General features: G+C 43.3%; 1 protein-coding gene across 1 annotated transcript; it reads left to right on the forward strand.

The window, feature by feature from the left end:
* Positions 1-3,518: 3,518 nt before the first annotated feature.
* On the forward strand, positions 3,519-19,995 carry NIM1K (NIM1 serine/threonine protein kinase). Its single transcript, XM_069492686.1, has 3 exons — positions 3,519-3,810; positions 17,077-17,345; positions 19,246-19,995. The coding sequence occupies exons 1-3, from the start codon at positions 3,519-3,521 to the stop codon at positions 19,993-19,995; spliced, it is 1,311 nt and encodes a 436-aa protein (XP_069348787.1).
* Positions 19,996-20,635: the final 640 nt, after the last annotated feature.

Genomic DNA, 20,635 nt, shown 5'->3' on the forward strand with positions numbered 1-20,635 from the left:
TTCTGAATTTTTAAAATGTTCCCTGGTGACTTCGATTCAGATCAAGGATAAGAACCACTGCTATAGAAGAAAGAAAGAACAGATAGGGAGGGACAACTAACAATCCCTACCACCACCCCTTTTCACTGCCCCCAATTCTGCACCACCCACTGCCTCCCAGTTGTCACCCACTAGTTCAACCCGTTTTCTGCCAGGTCTTTTTCTATGCGTATGCGCTACATACCTACCTATGCACATGGTCTGTCCTGACACCTAATAGTGACTTCAGCATTTCTATATGGGTGGCTCTTGGGATACTAGTATTGTAGAACAGGCCTGAGCCTCTGTATTTGCATGACACTTTACATTAATTTAAGAAAATATGAACTATCTACATCAAAGTATGAGGTATGATGGAGAAATTTTGGTGATAGGAGAGCTAAAGCCCATGGAAGCCATCTCTCAGTTCAGGCCCTGTAAGCATCACATATTAAATCATTTATCTTTTGCCAGTGGTTTGAAATTCGACCTTTATTACCTATTATAAATTTCTACATCTGTGAAGATTTTTTAAAAATTCTTTATTCTTTGTTCTGTTAGTTCAGATTGTTATTGTGCATTTGTTCACTTTTTAAATACTTCATAGCTTCTTTCCTGTCCCCTGCAACTGCCACCTCTTACTTCCCTCCACTGCTGGGTAAATATTTAAGAATTCTCAGATGTGTTGCTTATTCTGTGTGAAGGGATCACTTATGAGGTATGGGAAGCTCTTAATAAAGCTTTCAAATCCACTTAAACGTTTTATGATGATAAAAGTAAGAGCTTTTGCTCTGCAACACTCTTTTTCTTATCCATGACCACAGCCTTGCAGCCTGTTGCCATGATAGACTTTCTTGAGCTTTGCTCAAATATAACCGGAGGTTTTTCTAACATCCCCTAAGGCCATCGCTCAAGTGTTGTTCTCTGCTTCTTAGTGAGCACACTCCATTAGAGTTGAAGAGACCTATGAGGCAGCAAAAGAGCAGTTTCTGCTTTGACTTGCAAATATTTTTAATCCCCTAAAAACAAGCCATGAGCTGCAAATAGGCATGAGTGTTCCCCCACACCGTTTCCTAAATTAGTTATTTCTGCGGAGATGAAGAATACATCTTGTTTTTCTGCTCAGGGACACCTGCTTGTGATTCAATACGTGATTCCATTCAGTATCTTAAGGCCATTCCTTGTTTGGAGGCAGGAATAGTCCCTCAGAGAAAATGGAAAGATTTATGTTTTGGAAATAAATTATAAATGAGATGAAATCTTTATGGGAAGGGCCTGAGTTTCTTCTGAGTCGCTATTGTAACATGATTCCAATTCTCTTCCTCATGTGTTTACAACTCCTGGTTTCACAAGTTGTAAGGTTTACTTAAATACACAGTCTTTACCTTAATGGAGCTAACGGTCAAGAAACCAAGGGCAACTTTTTAAACTTCAATTGGCCTTAGTTTTTTTTTTTTTGTTTTTGTATCCGTGAAAAGGGAATGACAATACATCAGTTTATAGGGTTGTCATGTAATGTCATTCATTCATTCATTTGGCAGTCACCCACGCATTCAAGGGGCACTGTTGGCTATTGTAAAATGTCTAGCACATCTTCAAAATAAGGTGCTGGGCCTAGAAGCTGACACTTGAACAGAAAACAATTTAAAAATAAGCATAGGAGAAAAATTAGCCTTTGTCATAGAATGACATAGAAAGAGAGTAGAAGCAACTAGTACAAGGAAAGTTGTGCAAGAACATAAAGCAGTAAAGGAGATAGAACATGATTAATTGAATAAATATAAGAAATTTTGAAAGCTGATAGTAATTAATAGAGAATATTATTTCAACGGAAAAAAGGACAAACTCTGTAAAATAATTTTAAAGAGATTTATTCTGAGCCAAATTTGAGGATCATGACCTGGAGCCAAGCCCAAGAGGCCTTGAGTAAGTGGACTCCCTGTGGCTGGGTTACAGTTTGGTTTTTATACATTTCAGGGAGACAAGGGATACAGGTAAAGTCATAAATCTATACATGGGACTCGTACATTGGTTTGGCCCGAAAAGATGGGCCATCTCAAAGGGTGGGGGGGGGGCTTGCAGGTTATAGGTGGGTTTAAAGATTCTTTGGCTTGTAATTGGTTAAAGACATGAAGCTTTGTCTAAAGGCTAGGAATGTTTTAACATAGTTGCTGTTTATCAGAGATAAGCCACTGGACATAGATTTGTTGTGTAAATTGAGGGCCTGCAGGTTTGTCTTGCATATCCTTAGGCTTGTTAATGGGTTACAAAGGATGTCCCCAGGAAGGGAGGGGGGCATGATAAGGCATGTCTGACCTCCCTCCTCCTGGCAGGCAATTTAGTTTTAGGATATTCCTTTGGCCACGAGGGGGGTCCATTCAGTCAGCCGGTGGGGGGTGAGCCTTAAAATTTTATTTTAGTTCACATTATCATCATTTCTATCATATTATCATTTTTTAAATCTGGCTTTTTAACCCAAGGCAATGTGCATATTTTCCTAAACTTTACGAAATAAAAAAAAAAATGTTTTGCTAGAAATATGTACAGACTGTAAGGGCTTTTCTAAAATGTAGATTGAGGGGTGTGTGTATATATACTTTACTTCTCGCTAAAGCATGTAACCAAGCATCTACTACTGATATGAGTCACACCCGAAATTTGTGGAGTGCTTTTAGATCAATGCTTACAAAGTGGTTTTACATGCATTATAAATCCTGCACAGTGCAATAACATGGCTATTAATTTTCTTACTCTATATTCTTAGGATGAACCAGCACCTGCCAAATTTTTGAGACAGCTCACGGCTTAGAGAAAGGCTCATCTAAATAAAGGCCAGCTAAAGTGACATTGCAGGGATTTAATCCTTCTCTGGCTGTCCGTGTGACCAGAAGGCTGATTTGCAAGTTTCTTCTTTCCTGGGGTCCAGATTATTAGGTCTCCAGGGCTCTGCAGCTTGACAGCAAGAGAAGCAAAAAATGAAGGTCAGAGAAAAGCACCAGAGACAGGGACTCGGGGGCCTCCCAGGGGCTTTTACACGCCAGAGTGCAAGATTCCCCAGCCATCAAGGGAAATAGCAAACGAGCCTTTATCCTGGGGCACAGCCACCTACCAAGGAGCATCAGACTGCACGTCGTGGGGCCAGAAAGTTCCTGGAATCCCATCAGGGAACTGGCTATGGTAACTGGCTATGGTAACTGGCTATGGTAACTGGATGTGCAGTTCGAGCAGCAAGTTCAACGTGAGGGAAGGTGGGCAATGTCCCGAGTGAGGCGAGCGGCCTTCGGCTGGGCCGGGCCGGGCCGGCGGCCGCGCGCCTCTCGCTGAAGCCCAGGAGGCTGCTCAGGAGCGTCCGCCCGGCCGGCCGCGCGGCTCTCGGGGACTCTGCGCGCTGGCCGTGCTCGGCTCGCACCCGCCACCCACTGGGCCTCCCGCGGCCCTCGGCAACCTGCCCTCGACCTGCGGCTCTTGGCTGAGATGGAGACGTGAGCCTGCGGGGGACGATGACTGCAGTGTGCGCGAATGGAGGCGGCCTGGTGAACCCCCACTACGCCAGGTGGGATCGGCGCGACAGCGTAGAAAGTGGCTGTCAGACGGAGTGCAGCAAGGAGGGTGAGGAGGGACAGCCTCAGCAGCTGACGCCCTTTGAGAAGCTGACCCGGGACATGTCCCAAGATGAGAAGGTGGTGAGGGAGATCACACTGGGGAAACGGATAGGTTTCTACCGAATTCGAGGGGAAATCGGAAGCGGAAACTTTTCCCAAGTCAAGCTCGGAATTCATTCCCTAACCAAAGGTAGGATCTGACTTCCCAGGGGCCGTCCCCTGTGGAATTGGAACCCAGTCTAGGGGCGGGGTGAGGGCGCCAGGGCCAGGGAAGCAAGGAAAGTGACCTCAGCTGAGCTCCTGCTAGCCTGAGCCAGCTGCCTTCCAGTCATCTCAGTTAATTTTCACAGTCACTGTGTGAGATCAGTCTTTTTATTTCCGTTTTGCAGTTAGGGAAACTGAGATCCAAAGAGGTTAAATGTGGTTTCAGCAATTCAGTCTTAGATGTTTTTGACTCCAAAACCACTCCCATAGTACCATGCATATAAACCCATTCAACTTGAGGGGACTCTTGCCTTCTCCAGTGAAGCCTTCAAGAAGCAAAGTGGAGTGTGGCTTGGTTCCAAGGCAACTCATATCCCAAGCCCATACTTACAGCTTCCGTATATATTTGTATGTCAGTAACAACGGCACAGAGTGGCACAGGAGACTTCCCGAGGCCTACTGTTTCTGGATAGCAGGGTCCAGTTTCCCCTTCTAACCAGAGGCTGCTACTTCTGTAATATTTGGGGGAAAGGGATTTGATCTCAGGACCTTTCCTGAGTCAGTCTGCCTGTGCTTGTTCTCACTGTTGTGTGGCTCCTCACTCCACACTTGATTGGCTATAGGTCACTCTGGGATTCTGAATGAGCAGTGCCCACCACTCTGGCCTCAGGGAGGAACTGTATGGAGAGCCCAGCACCCCTTTGCTGCTCCAATCCCATTGTGGCCACTTTCCCAAGGTATTTCTAATTTATCTGAAGCCTGGAGATTATCATAAGGGAGTTACAGGACAGGAAAAGAACACCCGACACTCAGCATAATTTACTGAGTTCCTAAAGCCCTATCCTCTCCCAAGAATCCCTTAGTGACATTTTTTCTCCTTGGACCCACCCTGCCACCATATATACAAGGTCTCTCTTTTATTATATTAGAGTTGTCTTTTGTTTTCTTTTCCAACCCCCAATCCCATGCCCCTCCAATGCCTGCGCTTGGCCCCATACACATCACACATACACACACCACCCCTCTCCCCTCTCTGCCCCACACATACACTCCCAAGTCACCGGAGTTCTAAGTCCTCTTCCATCTTGTTGTGAAGCCTGAGTGTCTGGATTCATGTCTTCACATCTTGGTTACTCTACTTATCTGGGTAAATTAAAGTACTTCCCTCTGAGCCTCAGATTTTCTTTTATAAAATGCAGCCAATAAGACGGCTTACTTCGTAAGGTTTTGTAGGGGATAATGCACAGGTGCTCAATAAATGTTAGTTATTGCTATTATTTTGCAGAGTTGCTTTAGCCTTGTTTTGCCTTTGTATAACCAAAGATCAACTAAATTATCTTTATTGACAAAAGTTCCCATCCATCCCTATACACAAACTGAGATCAATTCAGCTGCCTTTCCCTACTGCCATGGATTCTGAATGCACATTAAAATTACTTGGGAAGGTGTAAAAAAAAAAAAAAAAAAAAATTGGTGCCCAGAATCCACCCTTAGAGCTTTTGATATACTTGGTCTGGAGTGGGACTAGGCATGGGTATGATTTAAAAACCCTTCAGGTGATTCTAATGGACATGCAGATCTAAGAAACACTTGCCTACAATAGTTTGGATATACTGCAGGCCGCTTTTAAAATAACAAATTTTTGGTATTTGCCACAAATGGATAATCCAAGTATCATTTATATTTTAAAATCAATCATGAGGTATTGTGTCAGGTTTGCATGCTACCTTTAACTTTCAAATTTCATTTCACTTGGGATAGTAGTCATTTATTATTCATTTAGACCAATAACAGAAGTACTAAATTAGGCCTTGGGGGATATAAAGATGAAATAGATACAACCTCCACCCTCAAGGAGGATAAGTGAGAAGACATATACAAATGAGTACAGTACAAACAAGAATTTGAAAATCATAGAGGAAAAAAGCTGTGGGTTTAAAGGAAGGAGACTCTTCCATTTTAGGAATATTGTGGAAGGCTTTAAGTGAGGATAGAATTTGAGCTACACCTTAAGCAGGGATAGGATTTTGGATAGGCAATGATTATAGGACAGACAAGGGCTAGAGGGTTAGTTAGAAGAAGAAAGTGAGCAAAAGCATAAATGTGGGGAAATGATATGTAATATAGTTTCCCTAAATGCCAGGAGAGTTGGGAGAAAGAACTGGAAAACCAAGTTGAGGCTGAATCATGGTGGACTTTCAACATCAGCCCAAGGAGCTTGGATTGTTTTTTCTTAATGATGACAAATTATCAGGATTTTTGTGATTAAAACAGGGCTTGTGGCAGATTAACCCAACAGTGGCGAGAATGAAGATTGGGAAAAGACAGTCACAGGAGGTAGGGAGATGACACGAAGCAATGGTGACAGTCCAGCCAGAGGAGAGGAGGTGCTGAGTTAGGATGGTGGCAGTCAAAATAGAAAAGAGGAGCTGAGTTACCAGACAATTGGTGTATTAGGGTTCTCCAGAGAAACACCACCAACATGTGTAGATATATGGGGGGGGGGAGAGAAAGAGAGAGAGAGAGAGAGAGAGATTGAGATTTGTCATAAGGAATTGACTCACACAATTATGGAGGCTGAGAAGTCCCAAGATCTGCAGTCAGCAAACTGGAGACCCCAGAAAGCCAGTGCTGTAGTTCTAGTCCAAAAGCCAGCAGGCTCAGGAGCCAAGAGCCAATGTTTCAGTTTGAGTCTGAAGGCTGAAGAAGACCAATGTCGCAGCTTAAAGCAGTAATACAGAAGGAGCTCCCTCTTACTCAGTCTTTTTGTTCTATGCAGGTCTTCAACTGCTTGGGTGAGGCCCATCTACATTGGGGAGGACACTCTGCTTTACTCAGTCTACTGATTCAATGTTAATCTTTTCCAGAAACATCCTCACAGACACACTCAGAAAAATGTTTGACCAAATGTCTGGGCAGCACATAGCCCAGTCAAGGGACAAACAAAATTAGCCATCACAGTTGGTTATTGATTGGATTCGGAACTGAAGATGAAAGGATGGACAAAGGCAATAAACTTGTCTTACTTGACTCTGTGAACCAAAAGAAGAGTGATGCCTTTAAAAGAAATAGGGAAGTTTAGGGAAAGAGCAGACTTAGGAGGGAAAATGAATGAAAACACTGATGTCGTGGAGGAGCTGTCTACTGGGCAGTTGCATGCTCCCGTCAGGGACAGGAGTGTGAGGTCAAACAGGGGTCCACATTGAAGTGATTGTGAAAGAGATGGCAACCACCAAGGGGGATGGTGGAGAAAGATGATGAGCACCCTTTTTATACCTAAATACTATTTTACGTTCTGGTTGACATTTTTTTTTTTTTTTTTGAGACAGAGCCTCACTCTGTTGCCCAGGCTAGAGTGCCGTGGCATCAGCCTATAGCTCACAGCAACCTCAAACTCCTGGGCTCAAGCAATCCTTCTGCCTCAGCCTCCTGAGTAGCTGAGACTACAGGCATGCACCACCATGCCCTGCTAATTGTTTTTCTACATATTTTTAGTTGTCCAGCTAATTTCTTTCTATTTTTAGTAGAGACAGGGTCTTGCTCTTGCTCAGGCTGGTCTTGAACTCCTGAGCTCAAATGATCTTCCCGCCTTGGCCTCCCAGAGTGCTAGGATTACAGGTGTGAGCCACCGTGCCCGGCCCCTGGTTGACATTTTATGTATGCATAAGCATGCATATGTATATGGAGTGGTTTTAAATATGCCAATGGGATCATTCACTCTTGCTCCATGAAAACTATGATTTTTCAATGTCATTAAATATAGGTATTTTCCAATGTTAATGTATATGTGTGTATATATATTTATATCTGTCTATCTACTTTCAAAAAGACATATCATCTTTTCAACAGCTTATAGTGTTTCATTATATAGCTACAGCATAAATTATTTAACCTAATCTCCATTGATTAATATTTGGATCATTTCTAAAGTTTTGCTGTTATTTATAATGCTACAGAGATTACCCTTTCCCATACTTGTATGGTTTTTCTCAGCAAATATTCCTAGAAGTTAGCTCTCTTCTTGGTCAAAGAGCATGCACTGAAAAAATTTTAATACACAGTGCCAGACTGAAGGGGCAGCTTTTAAATTTTTACTTACAAAAGTAGATCTAGATCTGTAACTCAAATCTCATTTGGACAGATGTTGCTTTTCAGTGGTCTAGAGCAAGAATGGAAGACAAAGATAAAACACGTAGGGAGATGAGGGGCCAGAAATTGAGACAGAAGACATGATTTAGAAAGGTACAGGAGAAGTTGGATAAAGCCAAACCAAGAATTCAGGAAACAGTGTCGAATGCTGCAGAAGGGTCACAGAAGCTAAAGTCTTAGCAAAGGCTACTGGATGTGGCCAACTTTGAGCAGTTTTATATGAGTGTGGGTTCAGATGTTAGATTTCAATAGAGAGGAGGCAGGATGGGACAGTGTAAAGAACACCTGACTTATTTGGTCCTCAGCCATAAAATAGAGATAATGATTCTTATCTTAGAATTGTTGGAAAAATTACAAATAACATGTAAAATACAAGGCACATAGTAGCCACCTAGTGAACGGTAGCTATCATTGGTACAACTTTATTTTTTACTTAAACTTATTTCAAAAGGAAATGTAATATTATTACAGTAATGAAAAACCAACATCACTTGCTGTGAATAGAAAGGTAATGGTAAAAAATAAACCCAATGCATTAACAGTTTTAGAGGAAAATTACCAAGTAATAGTAAATAATTTTAAAAACATGCTAACAACCAATCGCAGACTTTCTCTTTGCCTTAATTAGGAGAATTGAAGGAAAACTGAAATGGGAATAATGTTTTTTATGCCATGGTTCAGTGCTATTTAAGGCTGTTTCCCTGTGCCAAAATCATTTCTGCCTCATGAGTGTTAAAGGTTTCACTTTGGGAAACACTGACATCATCTAGTCGTCCTGTGTTTTATGAATGAGGAAATAGAGGCACACAAGTGGCTGTCCAAAGGTTTAGAACCAGTTACAGGAACTCACAGGAAAGGGGCGCATTAAATACATACAGGGAAATCTACGGACCCACAACAGGGAAGGAGGGCCAGGTGTCCAGATGTTACTCTTTCCATCTCCTTAGCTTTCTCTGGGGCCCATGGTTTCTCATTTCTACTTCTCTTGATGAACCTGTTCCATCTTTCTACTTCTTTCTGTAGTGGCTTTCTATGCTTAACCATCAGAAGGCACATCATGACCAGGAATGGTTATTGCCAGTCCCACTTGTCTATAACCTCTCAGCTTTATTGCCCATCTCCATCCCACTAATTTCATTCTATTTCAGTTCAAATTTTAGAGAGAGAATATGTCTGCTCACTAGCCAGCTGGCAGTGAGCCAGCCCTGAATCAAGGGCATGCCCATGTCAGTGAGCTGTCTCCCTGAGGGTCACGCAGCCCACTGCTTTCTCTGCAGACCCCGAGGTTCAAAGAAGCGTCTCTGAGAAAGGAGAGTAGAGAGGGCAGCCAATTGATGGACATATCTACCACAGAGACGTTAACCGGCTAAGCAGAGAAATCTCTACAGGTCAGGAGCAAGAACGTGCCCAATGCCATAGATAGGCTACCATGTAAAAAGACAGAAGGAAAAGGTATAATCATAATATACCATACCATACCATCCCATCACGTAAATAACAATGGGTATTTATATAGTGACTGACTTTTTTTTTTTTAATTTATTTTATTTATTTTTTTTGAGACAGAGTCTCACTCTGTTGCCCAGGCTAGCGTGAGTGCTGTGGCGTCAGCCTAGCTCACAGCAACCTCAAACTCCTGGGCTCAAGCAATCCTCCTGCCTCAGCCTCCCGAGTAGCTGGGACTACAGGCATGCACCACCATGCCCGGCTAATTTTTTCTATATATATATTTAGCTGTCTATATAATTTCTTTCTATTTTTAGTAGAGATGAGGTCTTGCTCTTGCTCAGGCTGGTCTCGAACTCCTGAGCTCAAACGATCCGCCCACCTGGGCCTCCCAGAGTGCTAGGATTACAGGCGTGAGCCACCGCACCTGGCCTGACTGACTTCTTGACTTCCAAACGTTTTTTTGTCTGTTGTGTGACAAAATTAACTTCATACTGGTTCCCCTGAGTTTCAGAGAACATGGCAATTTCCTGCTGGGCAGATGGGTGCCTTGTGTGGCCTCATTGACATGCTCTCCTCTTGTCTAATCTGCTACAGAATAGCCCTGTTGTCAAAGAGACAGTCTCACAGCCTGGTTCTGGGATGGATGGTATGTGCAAAAGAGGGCAGGAAAGTGGGTAGTGGTTTGTAAAAATACAGACTCCCATACAAAGCCAACTTGTCCAGAATTGTCATCAGGTTTTCTAGGAAATATGAACAGTCTGGAAAAGATAATGGAGGAGATTCCTAAGAAAGCAAAGAGTCTTCAGTGCCAGGGGAAGCTCCCAGGACAGTAGTTTAAAAAAAAAAAAAGACACCAGCTGCTCTGTTTCTCTAAAAGGCAGCTCCAGTATGGGGCCCTGATGTCTGGGGTTTATTTTTACAGCTAACAGCTTAGATTCCCTTGAGCCCTGCAAGTTGATAGGGCAGGCTGAGAGCCATCATGAACTCCCTTTTAGGATGATTGGAAATTTCTCAAAAGAGATGATGCACTCAGCTTCTGAATATTTTATGTCCCATCTATTGTCACAAACAGAAGTAGAAGAGGCGGCGGGTGTGTGTGCTTTCCTCTGTGGCTGCCCCTTCTGACCTCTTCCTCCCTCTCACTCTAGTTTAATGTTTCTAGGATCCTTTCTTCTTCTCTCTCACTTTATTTATTTATTAGCTTATTCATTTCTTTTTTTAAAAAAATAATAACCATCCCCTAAGCACATGCTTTGTTCCAGATCTTCCAAAGATGAGTAAGATATACTTCTTGCCTGTGAGAGGAACTCACAGCCATGCTGTCACAGAGTAAGGCACCAAGGGTGTGCCCGCTGTGTCTGCCAGAATCCGGGGAGGGTCTATTGAGCAAGAAAGGCTTGCAATGGGTCTTGAGGTTTGAGGAGAAACTTTACAGGACACAGGGGAAAGAGACTTCCAGGAAGAGCAATAGGATGTAAAGAATATGGAAGTATGAACCAGTGGGTGAGGGTATTTGGAGATTTAAAAGTAATTCAGTGAAGCTAGAGCATCGGGTACACCCTCAGAGTAGTGGGAGGGAGAGAAAGTGGGTGATGTAGGCAGGGGCTTGATCATGGAGAATCTTCTTGTATATTTGGATTTTGTCATTTAGTTATTGGGAGTTATGGAAGAGCTTTACACAAGTCGTGAATAACAGTGATTAAATATAATTTGATTTCAGTGAGGAAGATGAAGTTGAGGAGTGATAAGAGTCAAGGAAGTCAGAAAAAAAATATTAGTCTAATGGTGAATGATGATGCCCATCTCCACTAAGGAAGTGGCAGTGAGGATGGAGAGAAAGGGATGCACTTGAAAAATGTTTTATGATATTAGGAAACCTTGTGATCAATAGGATGGGTGAGAGCAGGAAGGGACAGGGAGAGGAAGAATTGAAGATGACTCCCAGTTTCCAGGGTTAATGACTTACCAGTGAATAGTAAATTACAGAAGAAATATTAATAGATTTGAAAGTAAAGATTTAGAAGCACTGACTTGGAGGTACATGAAGCTCATAATATGCATGTGTCTAACAGCCCTCTTGAAGCCCAAGAGAAAGTATGACAGAGAAGTAAAGATTTGGGGCTTAACAAAAGCCTGGGTATAGTGAAAATCTACTTACAAGCTCCTTGGTGTCAGATATTGTATCATATTGATTCTTAGAGTTCCCCCACACGTGTTATACATAATATTTGGTGAATTAAGTTAGTGATAAATATTTGGTGAATTAAGTTAGTATACTAACTTCTCAGTGGTGAGGGAAGAGATATTAGAGGGAGCAATGCATGGTGGTACCTTCTGGTAGGTGCTCTATGCTGTGATCTCTCCAGAGGACAGGGCTGGGGAACTAACTCAGTTTGTAGTAGAGCTTACTAAAGAATGGCCCTTGGTTTTAAAACAGTGATCCACCCTCTTGAATACATTCATTAAAATAGCAATTTAACATTGCATTTTCTTACTTTAAAAACCGTTAGTTAGTGGCTTTGGGAAATCCACCCTAAAAATAAGTCCTTATATCAGAAATACTAGAACTACTGTAGTGTTATTCATAGTGTTAAGATCGTGGAATAACTTATAGGAGCTGACGATACAGGAGTGGTCAAATAGATTCAAGCTATATAATGGATAGAAGGCCACACGGCCATCAGAAAGCACAGTTATGAAGACTGTACATGGAAGATGAGTGAGACATATGAGTAAGGGAAACAGCCAGGTACAAAATTGAGCGTACACTGTGATGATGATACCCTGGGTTCTTTTGAGGATTGAATGAGATCATGCATTCAACAAGTATTTGTTAAGCACCTACTGTATAACAGACACTTATTCTAGGGACTGGTGATACAGCACTGAACAAAACAGACAGCAATCTCTGTCCTTATGGAGCTTAGATTGTAGAGCGGGAGACAGACAAAAATAAGTTTGTAAAATATTAATCATGTCATGTAGTGATAAGTGATAAGAAAGAAAATGGAGCAGGAGGGGAGATAGGAAGCATTGAGGGCTATAGTTTTTAGATAAGTTGGCCAGGGACAGCCTGACTGAGGAGGTGATAATTGACCTGAAAGAAATGAGGGACGCTGCTACAAATGCAGGTACATGGGGGAAACGGTCAAGCGGAAGGCACAGCAAGCATGAGAATGCCCAGAGGGGAGGTGCCTAAGGTATTCTCGAAACAGCCAAGGCAGACAAGGGGAGAGAGTAGCAGGAACCAGATGGTGGAGGGCCAAGTGTGCCAAAGTGAGGAATCTGGCTTGTCCTAGCAGTGAATCAGGAGCCATTTGAAGGAGCAGGGAGTGACATGATCTGGCTTAAGCTTTAACAGGATCACTCCGGCTGCTCTGTTGAAAATAGACTGCAGGACGCAGAAAAAGAGAGATCAGTTAGGAGCCTCTTGCAATAACCCAGGCAAGCGATAATGGTGGCCTGGACCAGGAAAGTAGTAATGGAATGTGGAAAAGTGGCTGGAGTTTGGCTATATTTAAAAGGCTGACGATAACAGGATTTGCTAACATATTGAAAATGGAAAATAAAAGAGAAAAATTAAATTCTCAAAGGTTTTTGACCCAAGCAAGCACAAGAATAAGTTTACACTTACCGAAAGGGGGAAGATTGTAGAAGGAGCAGGTCTGGGCCAGGGGAGATGAAGAGCTCGGTATTGAACCTGTTGTGTCTGACATGCCTGTTACACATCTGTGACACTGCAGAGCAGTTGCTGTTGGTGCCCCCCCCGCGTCTCCTTGGACCTTACCATTTCAGCACAGGCCTCACCTTCAACTGCCAGCGTCTCCATCTCTTTGCTCTGGGCTTTCTCTAGCCACTGGAGCCTGCTCTGCCTGCATGCATGGTAGGCCAGAAATATACATCCCCCAGGAGAGGCCAACAACCGGTTACTGGCAGGGGCTGATACATAAGTACCAGCTCTCTCGTTCTCCTCGTGACGAAACGCAAGCATAACTCTTAGCAGGATTCACCGGAGACTTCCTTAGTAATACACCCCTTATTGGCTGCCTTTCCTTTCCCGTCTCACTTCCTCATTATTCCTCTACTCGTGTTTCCTGGGATCACCTCCTTCATAAACTACCTGCACCTGAGTCCCTGCCTCAGGATCTGCTTCTGGCAAAACCCAAATTAACACAACACCCAAGTGGGCAGGTGTATTTCTGTATCTGGAATCACCAAGAAAGTGTCATAGAGAGGAGGTCTAAGAGCTAAGCTTCAGGTATCCAATATTTGGGGGCTAGGGAGATGAAAAGGACACAGCTAAGGAGGCTTAGAAGTGACAAGAGGAAGAAACCCAAGAGTATGTGTTGTCCTAGAAACCAAGTGATAAGGGTGTCTTTGGAGATGAAGCCTGAGAACTGCCCATTGGTTTTAGCAATTTGGAGGTCATGGGTGACCCAGAGGAGAGCATTTTTAGCAGCATTATCTCTTGTTCAAGAGGTAATGAGGGGAGAATTGGAGACAGTGAAGTAGAACAAGCTCTTTAAAGGAGTTTCACCATAAAGGAAATGAGAGAAAGGGATCTGGTGCTGGAGAGGGAAGTGGGGTCAAGAGAGGGTTTCTGGTGATATTTTAGAAAGATTTTTTTGATGTTTAACATATACTCACACCAAAAAAGTGTGAAAATCATAGGCATGCAGCACAATGAATTTTCCAAACAGAAAAGACCTGTGTAACCACCACCAAGATCAAGAAAGAGAACATTTCCAGTATTCAGACCCCCTTCCTGCCCCCACCCTCCTTCACTGCATCCTCAAGTGTAACCACTATCCTGACATCTAACATCATAAATTGCTGTGTTAAACTTTACATAAATGGGATCATACAGTATGTGTTCTTTCGTCTTATTTCATTTGCCCAATATTAAGTTTGTGAATACCATCCATATTATTTTATATATTTTAGATGCTTCCTGCTCATTGCTATACAGTCATCCATTGTATGAATATACCACAATTTATTTATTCATTCAACTGTTGGTGACGTGGATAGTTTCCAGTTTGGGGCCAATATGAATAATATTGCTGTGAACATTCTAGTATAAGTCTTTTGGTAAACATATGTAATGCATTTTTATTGGGAAGATTTTTTTAAAACATGGATAAACAGCATGAATGTGTGCTGTTGGAAATGATCCAGCAGAAAAGGAAAATCAATGATGCAGGAAAGAAGGAAAAATTTTTAGAGGGCTATTCTTTATTGGATGAGAATGGATGGAATCTATTCAACATGTAACAGAGTCTTAGGTAGGCCTTAGGTAGGGGCAGGGACTTTTTCTCCAAAGTAACAGGGAGGAAGACAGTGTTTATGGGCACGGATTAAGGTAAATTGGAAGATGTGGTGGGAAGATCTTGAGGAAATTATCTTCTATTGCTTTCTTTACTCAATAACGTAGGAAACAAGGTCACCAGCTATGAGTGAGGGGTAGGAGAGAAGGTATCAGAGAGTTAATGGGAGGAAGGAAGCCATGAAAGAGGTATATAAAAGTTTACGAGGGTCACTGGGCTAGGGAAAGATTGTACGTCTGCCAGGAGCTTTAAAGGCCCACCAGAGATTAGTGATCGTAAATCAAAAGTGAGACAGGCCATCACGTTCAACTGCAAGGGTGTAGGACTAGAGTAGGCAGGGAGCTGGATTGAACCAGGGTCCTGGTTTAGCTGAGTGAACACAACAATGTGGGAGAGGGGGAGGGGAACTGAGGGAGTGTACAAAACCCTGATGACAATAGTGAAATCCTCCTCCAGTGAATGCCACCATCCTCCTGGCTGCTCGGCCCAGAAACCTTGGCTTCTTCCTCAACCCCTAACAGCCAAACACCAAGTCCTGTTGATTTTGCCTCCTACATATCTAATCCTTTCCTCATTGGATTAAGCCTCTGTAATTTGTCTCCAAGCTTATATCGTTTCCCCCACAGCAGTCGAAGGCAATGTTTTAGAAATTGCAAGCCTGATCACATAACTCCCTGCTTACAATCTTCCAGGGGCTTCTCACTGCTGTAATGTGAGGTCCAGAAAATGACTCGCAGGACCTTGGACCTGTGCCTCTCCAGTCTCCTTTGGCTTATGTTATCCTTCGTTCCCATGTATCAACTGCACTGTCTGATCTCAATCCCTCAAAGGCAGTTATCTCAAAAGTAGGGTGCACGTACCCCCACGGGGTGCCCAAGATGATTTGCTAGAATGAGGGGAAAAATATTAGAACTTCCATTTATATTTACTTGTGATTTATTTTATTATTTTATTTATTTTTTAGTGATGGAGTCTTGCTCTGTTGCCCAGGCTGGAGCACAATGGCACAATCATAGCTTACTTGAGGCCTCCATCTCCTGGGCTTGAGTGATTCTCGCATCTCAGCCTCCCAGATAGCTGGGATTACAGGCATACACCACCACACCTAGCTAATTTTTTAAAAATTTGTTGTACAGATGGGATCTTGCTAGGTTGCTCAAGCTGGCCTAAGTCTCAAACACCTGGCCTCAAGCAATCCTGCCTTGGCCTCCCAAAGTGCTGGGATTATAGACGTTAGCCACCACACCTAGCCTCTATGATTATATATTGAAAATGTAAATATTAGTGGTACATGCACATAATTTATAAATAAATATGCACATGAGAGTAATGCTTAAAAATGTTCTATTGATAAAGGCAGTATATCACCAGTCATCATTTAGGTGGCTCTGTGCTGCAGTGAACTTTCCCAGCACAAAAGTGAAATGGCTGAGTCACAGGGTGCAAAAGTGAAATGGCTGGGTCACAGGGTGCAACGATTCTTAAGGATTTCAACACATAATACCAAAATACAATCCAGAACCATCTGTACCTTTTAATCCTCCCACCAGCAGCACATTGCAGTGCCGATTTCCTCATGCCCTCACCAGCACTGTCAGCACTGAGTTCTGGTGTGCCAGGCACTGACAAAGTCCAATAAAAGAGTCCACGCTGGGAAGGAAGCCAGAGAGGGAGACAGATGTGGGAGTTGACATTGACAGGCCATCGTGCTGAGATTGCAGTACATTGATTGCAGCACTCCGAAGGTACAGCATCTGGATGTCACAATCATCCAAGGACAGGTGTCACAGAAGGCTCCCTGGATAGGTTAATTCTGAGGATATCTTGAAAGATCATCAAGAGATATCTGAGCAAAGAATAGGGAAAGAACAATGGAGAGAATGATCTAGGTAGAGGAAAGGTCCCAGGCATGAGTGTTCACTACCTTTTCGGGGAACAACAAAAAGTTCTGTAATGGTTGGACTAAAGGATGCATGGGGAGTTGGGGATGGTGAACAAGGGTGATGGACAATGAGGCTGATCAAGAAGGACTCTCTGGGTTGAGCAAAAGAACTTTAACTTTATCTGGAAAACTCCCTGGGGAGGCAGGATTTGGCCTCAAAACCTGTGTGTGGAAGACTCGTGCTTATCCAAGGGAAGAGCACGGACACTGAACTCAAGAATTGCTTTGTCATTACCACTGATGCACTCTGTGAGCTTGGAAACAGCCACTCAACCTCTGTGTCTAGTACAATAAGGGGGCTGATTCAAGTCCCTTCCAGTTCTAAATATCTATTCTCCCATGAATTCTGGCACATCCTTTGACCTTTTTTTTTTTTTTTTTCCAGAAAAGGTGGCCATTAAGATCCTGGACAAGACCAAGTTAGACCAGAAAACCCAAAGACTACTATCCCGTGAAATCTCCAGCATGGAAAAACTGCACCATCCCAACATCATCCGCCTTTATGAAGTCGTGGAGACCCTATCCAAGCTCCATTTGGTGATGGAGTATGCCGGGGGTGGGGAGCTCTTTGGGAAAATTAGCACTGAAGGGAAGCTCTCTGAACCAGAAAGCAAGCTCATCTTCTCCCAGATTGTGTCTGCCGTGAAGCACATGGTGAGCAGGGCTGGGGAATGAGAGTCATACTCCTGTTCGACCTGCATTGGGAGTGTGGGACTTTAGTTTGCCATCACTAAAGCATCCCAGAGGGTTTTAGTCCTACAAGAGCAAACTACTCCCTTCTGTGAGAGTCAGAGGTCTGTCTGGGATCATGCTCCTTGCCGCTGAAGCAAGCCTTGCCTTCCTAACTCTATCTAGGATACCCTCTCGCCTCTTATCATGTCTCATGTTCTAAATCCCATCCACACCTCATGACTGGTTCAGTTGTTTCTCTCTGTGAAACTTTCTTCTTGCCCTCAGTGAGCTCCCTAGCTCTTACTGCCTCTGTGCCCAGATTAACACTTGATTATGTCATTCTTATTTTAGTTCTTTGATAATTTCTTTAAATAAGTGTGGACTCCTAAAGCACATTCCCTAGTTCTTCCAAGAACTGGCTCTTTTGCGACCTCTCTTTTGTTGGCCATGTTGCTGGGCACACAGGAGGAACTTGACTTGCAGACCTGACTCCCACTTTTACTATCACGTTAGAGCAAAATTTGTGGCCACACTCTTTCCCCAGATCCCAGTTGAATGGGTCTGTCCAACTGCCAGAAAATAGACACTTGTCTGGGATCTGTATTAGTTGAGAGGCTGTTTCTAGTTCATTCCTCTGCCTAAATGGTTATGGGGGCAAAACAGGGATTGGTGAACTCCTGGACAAAGAATTTGCAGGGGATTTAGTGACCCAGAGGAAGGGAGAGGAGGGGGAAAAAGAAGTGAGGCAGAGAGAAGAACTTGCTTGTAGGGGTGGTGGGTGTTTCAGACCTGTTATCATTTAGGTGGCTCTGTGCTGTGGTGAGCTTTTCCAGGGCCAGGTAATAAGCCCATTTCAAGTAATAGAACAGATGGGTGATGAGTCTTCCACATTCTCCTTGGAATAGTAATCTGGTGGGAGACCAGAACAGAATCCAGCAGTCGAGGGTACAGATGTTAGTCCTTGGAAATTCTACGTCCTGCCGTTTCTCCCAGTTCTCTGGTCTCTGTAAAGAGAAAATATGAATCATGGACACAGATCCAAATTTCATTGAGGTAGTTTATGTGCCAAGACCATGCTAAGCACTGTCGATACAGCATAGTTCTCACTACAGCGGTATGAGGTGGCTATCAGTATCACATTTTACAGAGACGAAAGCTGGCCCTCACAGCGCATGGCTGGTAGAGTTGACCTTAGAATTGACACGGCTGTCAGGCTCCAAAGCTGGAATTCTTATCCTAAGAGGCACATCACGAAAAGTGACATGAAGCCATTTCTTAAGCACCCTTGGGACTCACCATGTCAAGGGTCCTCAGAATATTGTCTGTCTGGATTTAGAATGCAAGTGTGGGAGGGGGCAGGAGCCCACAACACACTGGAACCTTGTTGCTAGAACCTTACCAAGTGCAGCCTCCTCCCTTCTACTGAATTCTATAAAGGTAAAGGAGTCCACCCAAAAAATCATGGCTGGAACATTGTTGGAGGGCTTCAAGCCTTCCTGGTCTTGGCCCCCATCAAGAGATCCCTCAGCCAGAAAAACTCACATGTGACCTAACAACTAAGGATCACTGTTTCATTGTGCTTCTGCAGGTGTGGTTTCATAAGATCTGGGATTTATTTCTGGCACTAATTCTTGCAACCACATGTGTAGAACAGATTCCTACCCTCATCCCACGGCAGAATAGAACTTTTGGTCTGTTTGGCGAGTGTGGGCATTACATTGGACTGAAGGTTATGGCAAGGGTTGCTATCATGATTTAAGTAGATTGCCAATGAATTTCTGCTATTATGCCATTGTCAGCTCACTGTTTCAGAGGAACTGATACATTTTTTATTTCAGAATTTCACCTTGAAAATAACTTTTCCCTATGTTTTCTTCCACAGCACGAAAACCAAATTATTCATAGGGATCTGAAAGCAGAAAATGTATTCTATACCAGTAGTACTTGTGTGAAGGTGGGCGATTTTGGATTCAGCACAGTAAGTAAAAAAGGTGAAATGCTGAACACTTTTTGTGGGTCTCCTCCCTATGCGGCACCTGAACTCTTCCGAGACGAGCACTACATCGGCATTTATGTGGACATCTGGGCCTTGGGGGTGCTTTTGTACTTCATGGTGACAGGCACCATGCCATTTCGGGCAGAGACTGTGGCTAAACTGAAGAAGAGCATCCTGGAGGGCACATACAGTGTGCCTTCGCATGTGTCGGAGCCCTGCCACCGGCTCATCCGAGGAGTCCTTCAGCCGACCCCCACAGAGAGGCACGGGATCGACTACATCATGAAGGATGATTGGATGCAGGGGGTCCCATACCCCACCCCTTTGGAACCTTTCCACCTGGATCCCAAACATTTGTCAGAAACCAGCACCCTCAGAGAAGAAGAAAGTGAAGTCAAAAGCACTTTAGAACATTTGGGTATTACAGAAGAGCATATCCGCAATAACCAAGGGAGAGATGCTCGTAGCTCAATCACAGGCGTCTACAGAATTATTTTACATAGAGTTCAAAGGAAAAAGGCTTTGGAAAGTGTCCCAGTGATGATGCTACCAGACCCTAAAGAAAGAGACCTAAAGAAAGGGTCTCGTATCTACAGAGGCATAAGACACACGTCTAAATTTTGCTCAATTTTATAAATTAGACTGCTGGTAATTAACCAAGATCATTATTGCTTTTAAATTTTTTCATGGACAACTTGGATGGAGACATTTTTGTAATTTTTAAATAAATTTAAATTTGAGATATGCTTTTTTTCCTCAAAAAGTTTATTAGCTCAGATTCTGGCTTGATTTTGGATCTTGTCTTATTGTCAAACTCCAGCATTCATTCATTTAGTCAAGAAATATTTGTTCAGTGCCTCCTATGTGCCAGGCACTGTTTAAGGTGCTGGAGAAACAGCAAAGAATAAGATTGGCCAGGTCCCTCCTCTCACGTGCAGGACATTCTAGAACAAAACAGAGGCAGTAACAACTATATTTAAAGAAAAAATAATAGAGATGATAGAGATGCCATGCAGAGAATTCAAAAAGGGTGATCTGATATGAGATATTGTTGGATGAATCATTAAAGAAGGCCGCTTTGAGTAGATGTCAGTCTGAGATCTGAATGAGGAGCAGGAGTGACTCTTGCAAAATGCCAAGAGCATTCCAGGCAGCTAGGGGGTTTCAGGCTGGGGCTCCCCAAACACAGCCTAAGACAAAGGCTTCCATGTAGAGTAGTTTATTTGGGAACTGATCCCAGAGCCCAGGAGTGAGGGACAGAGGAAGCAGGGAAAGT

The sequence above is a fragment of the Eulemur rufifrons genome, chromosome 17, assembly GCF_041146395.1.
Source record: "Eulemur rufifrons isolate Redbay chromosome 17, OSU_ERuf_1, whole genome shotgun sequence".
Classification (NCBI taxonomy): domain Eukaryota; kingdom Metazoa; phylum Chordata; class Mammalia; order Primates; family Lemuridae; genus Eulemur; species Eulemur rufifrons.